We start from the raw sequence: 5,987 nt of genomic DNA, 5'->3' as shown, positions 1-5,987 counted from the left end.
AACTATTTGCAATTAATGCAATACTAGATCCTTTTTTTTGTGAGCTACAAAGCAACTTAAGGGATAGCTTTAATTTTAATGAAGACACCTTAGAGTTATTGGTGCTCAATTAAAAACAAGAAGATTCAAGAGAAAATCAACACATAACACTTAAGAGGATGTGCCAACTGCCAACGAGCACCCCATGAATAACCACATCAACCCATCTCGAGGTCTCCATCAATTCATCTCCTACATCCAATTGTAGGTTGACGCTCTAATACCAATGAAACATCCCCCCCTAGGATCCAACCTACACACAAGACATGATACAAGCCAAACTCATAACAAAAGGGACTTGACATCAAACTTACCTCACAACCATATAGCCAAACAAGCTCAACCCCGTGCTTGGAAGCTAGCAACACTTCAAGTCATGACTAAATCCCAATGAATGCGCATAATAAAGGATTGAGTCCTATTTAGAGTCCTACAAATAGGAGTCAAACTACCCTAACCCATAAGTGTCTTAGTGCATTCACATTGAGTCACTTTATGACCACTATACCCAATGATACTAGTGCACATCCGAATGTCCAAGGATATAATAGTGGAGAACAGTTTTGGAACAATACGTAGCAAATGATGCACTTAAAACAATTGACAACTATTGACCTAATTTTGAAGGATCAAACAATTGACAAATCTTAATTGGCTATAAGTGATAGCATTTGATGCATTATCTTATGAATGCAACTACCATTTGCCATTACCTTTGCAAAACAATCAAAACTCTCACACCTAGTGCTCTCCTCCAAACCAATTGAAGCGTCAACAATGAATTTGCAGCATTTTAGCAGTGAGCTTGTTGATTACAAACCTAATTTCAAGAAATATTAGGAACTACATGGTTATTCTAAAATATGTATTAGCAAATCCAAGCAATGCATGAAGGATGTTGCCACAAATCTAAAAATTAGCAAGAAATTTGAAGAGAATTAATCATCTATAACAAGAATTGCATGTTTGCAACTATTGAAGGCTTGATTTGGCTCCCCACACATTTGGAAACAAGGGGCAAAACAAGCATTAAAAATGTTGATCACTATTTTAGGCTTGAAATTGACATTGACTTAGGGATGAAAATCAAAGATTTCTCTCCTATCCATTCTCTTATCTTGGCCAATGCTTGTGCAATTTGACACCAAATATTGGAGATTAAAGCCTTGATTATGAACCTAATGTGTTGCTGGTTGGGGATTTGTTAATCTTATTTTGTATAACCAACAAAGATTTAGGGGTTGCATGGCTTTGTTGTGATGCATGCATACATGCCTCAATGATTGAAAAAGGCGAGTAAAACAAAATGACTACGATTCTAAAGATCTATAGGATTGATTTACATGCAACTAAAAGAGAATTTGATTTAAGCTTCCTTGATTATGGACTCAAGGAGCAAATTGGATGTAAAGGTTGATGATTGCGAGCAACAAGATATTCCCAATGTTGTAGGAGAATTAGCTCAATCAAAAAGGGACAGCAATGTTTTTGGGCAAAATCAAGTGTCAGCACCTCTCAATTTCTTAAGAGGTCTTTAGCCCAAACTGACAAGAGTATTAAATTTTCAATTTGTTATTCATTTTATACATTTATTGCTTGCTATAAACTGCTCTAAATCAACCATATTCAAAAAAATATGGTTTCAAATGATTCCAAGTTTGTAAGCATATTTAGTTAGGCCTATCTTGTAGCCTTGCTCCCCTAAATCTACTTCCCCCATGTATGACCTTTTGTTAAAAGTTACTTTTTACTGTGATCTTACCATAACATTTACAGGCTTTTCAGTAAATTCTTATGACAATACTACAACTATTTCGAGCTAGGCAGCTTCATTCTCAAACAGCATACAATGTTGACACTACATACAAATCCATGCCATTAGCTGATTGGGAACTTGAGAATGCTAGAGTTGCCCTAATTCATGGTTGATACTATTGACTAGCATAATCTTTTTTTAGTGCCTTAAATGAGAAACCATGTGCTTCTAATCAAAGTTAAGTCCCTAAAAGAGTTGTGATAATAATACATGCTTACATTGCTTGCCAATTAATACATGCTTCTACAGTTGAAAAATAACAAACTCTTTTCCAAAACTCTAGTGTCATTTTCGAAATGTTGAATCAAGAAACCAAGTTTCCATGACCATAGCCCACACTGTAGGAATGAAAATTTTAAAAATGAAACTAAAATATCTAACTGCACCCCCATACAGAGCATACAACAAATCCATGGCAAAGCCTCTCTTGCAAAAGCCAATGATCACATGATCGTCAATGATATGGCATAGCACCATGACCTCCCCAACAACAAGATAGAGGAGCAAGAGACCCGACTCAAATGCCATGAGCCATGCACTAAAGCATGCGGGGTAATTGGGCACCAGCAGTTACTACCTATCATTCTACCTGCTCAAAACTAGACAGGGAAGTCTGATAGTCATGTTAGTCATCATCCACGCAGAGCCAAAATCTGATTTAAAGAAATAGTGGACATCATTCATGTCCCAATGCAAAGACTTTAGCCCCTAAAAACATGAATCTGTTCTCAACTCCTTTTGGACATTGTGCATGTTAGATGTTTGAAGAGTCTAGCGCTCTATAATCGTTTATATTCAAGGACCATACAAAACTGTGCCCAAGTAAAAGGAAATTTTGGATCACTGACCATAAATTCTACAATGCACTTTAAGAAATGTACTTGAAAATACCTGTAAGAGTCGTGAACACTCATACAACTTCATATAAGTCACACACTTGATGAGAAAACATCTTTCTTTCCAAACCTGCCGGTCTAGGACTGAAATTGCATGTTTTCCGATCAGCATAACTTCACTCATCTGAGAACTGCCCATGCTGCCCTCCTCAATTGAGGGCCACATGGATGACCTATGACAAGGTGAAATTCCACCAAAATGAAGAAAAGGTCATTCAGAGTCACTGTCAAAACCATTCATCTCCTTCAGGCCTTTGGGTTTCTGCAAACAGAAACTTTTTACGTCAGGCACAGCAGGGCAAATCATTCTTCAAAGAGCCTGAAAGCACTAGAAAAACTCGGCAGGACTGTTAATGAAACAATCAACATCCAGACAAAGACTTGCCTTCTTTAGAAGCTTCTTTTCTTTCACCACATATCTATCTTTTGGCAACTCCCCCAGCCACACTCCAGGTGTGACATACTGCCATGTATGCATCAACTGTAGGTCAGATCATTAACCTCCACAAAAGCATGCATGCTTTTTATGTTGCTACTCTGACCACAATCAGTTAACTTGCAGAAGGAACTTACAGATACTGATCTTTCCACATGCTTGGCTCGTCTTCTTGGCCTCTGTGGTAGCTTGGAGCCCTTGAAAGCTAAAAAATCCTCTTCTTTTTCCTTGTGTGAAAGTGAAATCAGAATTTTAGGAACAGATATATCTGATGCCCTTACAGACAACATATCCTGTAGGGATTCTATTTCTGTCCTCCTGTGATTGTGGCCATTATTATTAGAATGGTTGCAGAGATCATTTTCAAGATTGAAAACTTCAGAAGAAGCCACATTCCGTTTGTAACGAGATTTGGTATCACGTTTGGTAAAAAGGTGGCCTAATTGCAGGCCATGCACCCCAGCAACATTCCTGCCACACAGGAGAGAGAGTATGGTGACAACAATGACAAATATGTTCACATTTCCTGACTAACAGTACAATTTTATCCAGCAAAGCATTAAGCAAGCATGCAAACATCATAATGCAGCATATCCAGGACACATTTGGACAATTAATCTGCAAATGGGACAATATATGGGTTACTGAGGCTCATTGAACCAGTATTCAGCAACCCCTACAACAACATCCTTTGTCAGCTACCAAACCAGTTTGTCCTTGTGTCAGCAGTCTTTGACACAGACAATTACTGCAACAAGGGGTATCAAAGGGTGTCCATTTTGCAATGCCCTGCTGTGCTAGGTTCAGCAATGGCTCTCACCATTTAACAATTGCAACTTTCTGACAGTACAGCATGGGAAAGAATTGGTCACAAGCATCTAATGATGCTGGAGACTGATGAAGGGTTAATTCCACTAACTTAGTGACTCCTTTTCTACCAACAGCACACTGAGAAAACTGCAATAATACAGTGGCGCACCTATCTTATATGCAAAGAGCTGCAATCCATAATCCTGGGAGACTGACAGGGGAAGATAACCGAGGTACTAGAGGCTCTAACATTTTGATTTCCATTGTTGATCATAACAAATTGTTGGACACACAAATTACAGATTTCTTCTGAACTTACGGCACACATGATATCACATATACAAAAATATGCTTTTGCAGTTAGAAAGCTAGAATGGGGAAAAAACTCAGCATGATGTTTACAAGTTTACCAGTTAATAGAATGTTAGGTCTGTAATTAGAGCTTTACCTATTACAAGCTTCTGGCACCGAGTCTTTATCACAAACTTGTGGGGCAGTCTCTTTATCAGCTTCAGGTTCTAATGCGGCCGTCCGTCGAAGACTATCTTCAGCACCAGGTGCCCTCTTAGCTACCGATGCAGGATTCGCATCGGTCTCTGTTAGGGCAGCGCTTGGGGGTTTTGTAACCCTGGAGCGCTTGCGCTGGCCCCACCGCAGTGATAAGTCACCATTCCCAGTAGTAGGCTTCACCCCCTTGTGCACAACTGCAGATTTTATAGCCTCTCTCCCTGCCTGAACCTTATCAGGTTTTGTGAGGAATCGTACTAATTTCGAATCAAGCAGAGAAGCATCACCTTTTCCCCCTGGCATCTCTTTAATCCAAAAGCAAGATTTCAAAACCACAAGAGATTATATGTGAGCGTTCTGGTATTGTAATCTTCTTCACAAGACCATGTCCAGAATTGATTAAACATTCATACTTGTAGAGAAAAATCTCATAATCTCAAAAGGCAAGCCCCCTCTAGCATTGGATTGAGGAGACTGCACTTGGCACCAAAGCCTGCTTCTTAGAATGCATACCGGGAAAGGAAGTTTAAGGCATCACAAAATTTGAATAAGAAAAACGAATCCTGAGAACTTCTTAGATTGCATACCTGAAAAGGAAGTTTGCGGCATCACGAAAATTGAATAAGCATAGTGAATCCTTAAGAAAAGGATCAGGAAAACGCGGAGTATGTAGCAGAGCAAACGCTGGAGTGATGCACGAAGAGCAGTTGGTTTGCATGAGGCAGGGAGCAGGAAGATGGATGATCTATTGAGACCTAATGGCTATGGCGACCAAGTCATGGATTTTGAAGGACACAATGTTGTAAGGAAAGAAGAAGATTCAGGAGGAATACACATAATAAGGAAGCAGATGGTTTTCAACTTTGATTTGAAGCTACCAGCCCATCGAATGATGTATGCAACGCATACGATGGCCTGCTTCCTATGTCGAGGCTACTTTGTGCTATACACAAAAAGAAGACGCGACTCAATAACCCACACGAGCTGATGACGTCCCACTCTAATCCCCACAATGTGAATTACAACAACATCATGAGGTTCTGCGAGGGAGGCAACGCATACTTACTTAGCTAGGTGGGGTGAGCGGCAAGAGGTTGTTGGCCCCAACCATATGAGTTTTTTGTGAGGGAGAAACCACATGCCAAACTAGGCACAACCCAACTAGGTATGGGGTGCCTCCCTTGCAAAAGCCCATGGTGTTGAATATTATAAGGTAAAACCAAGGAAGAAACCCGTTTGCCCTCGTGGAAAAATGTTAAAAGCCTCTTTTATAAATTAACATGGGTTCAAGGAACCCAACAGCATTTACAGTAACAAATAGGCATATGTATGTGTATCACGGCAAAAGCCAATTTTGATTAGCAAGAACGAAGTGGTGGAATACTAGCATGGGTTCAAGGTCCACATTGAGACGGCAAGGTTGGGCACATGCTTAAGGATAAAGGCACTTCCATTTTGCACCTCTAGTACCAAGTATTAGGCT

General features: G+C 39.8%; 1 protein-coding gene across 3 annotated transcripts; it reads right to left on the bottom strand.

Annotated features, from left to right (window-relative positions):
- Positions 1 to 2,678: 2,678 nt before the first annotated feature.
- LOC148035110 (uncharacterized) lies at positions 2,679 to 5,566 on the bottom strand. Of its 3 annotated transcripts, none has more exons than XM_087680074.1 (6): positions 5,092 to 5,566; positions 4,918 to 5,003; positions 4,446 to 4,809; positions 3,325 to 3,658; positions 3,137 to 3,214; positions 2,679 to 3,013 (listed from the first exon to the last, which is right to left on the bottom strand). In XM_087680074.1, exons 1-6 carry the CDS (start codon positions 5,220 to 5,222, stop codon positions 2,963 to 2,965), a joined length of 1,044 nt encoding a protein of 347 aa, XP_087536200.1. In that variant the 5' UTR covers positions 5,223 to 5,566; the 3' UTR covers positions 2,679 to 2,962. The 3 variants fall into 3 exon arrangements, with proteins under 3 accessions (XP_087536200.1, XP_087536203.1, XP_087536201.1); XM_087680077.1 differs by having other exon boundaries at positions 4,918 to 4,978; positions 5,092 to 5,217; XM_087680075.1 differs by lacking the exon at positions 4,918 to 5,003 and having other exon boundaries at positions 5,092 to 5,553.
- Positions 5,567 to 5,987: the final 421 nt, after the last annotated feature.

The sequence above is a fragment of the Lygodium microphyllum genome, chromosome 6 (assembly GCF_053477565.2).
Source record: "Lygodium microphyllum isolate KBCC chromosome 6, Lygodium_microphyllum_v1.1.10, whole genome shotgun sequence".
Taxonomy (NCBI): Eukaryota; Viridiplantae; Streptophyta; class Polypodiopsida; order Schizaeales; family Lygodiaceae; genus Lygodium; species Lygodium microphyllum.
Note: the sequence above shows the minus strand (reverse complement) of the source record. Positions and strands in the feature narration are given on the sequence as shown.

Coding starts and splice junctions, on each gene's coding strand:
- LOC148035110 (XM_087680074.1), bottom strand. CDS start 5,222: ATGCAAACCAACTGCTCTTCGTGCATCACTCCAGCGTTTGCTCTGCTA. Junction 3,215..3,324: donor ATGTGGAAAGATCAGTATCT/GTAAGTTCCTTC, acceptor CATACATGGCAG/TATGTCACACCTGGAGTGTG. Junction 3,014..3,136: donor AAAAGAAGCTTCTAAAGAAG/GCAAGTCTTTGT, acceptor TTCTGTTTGCAG/AAACCCAAAGGCCTGAAGGA.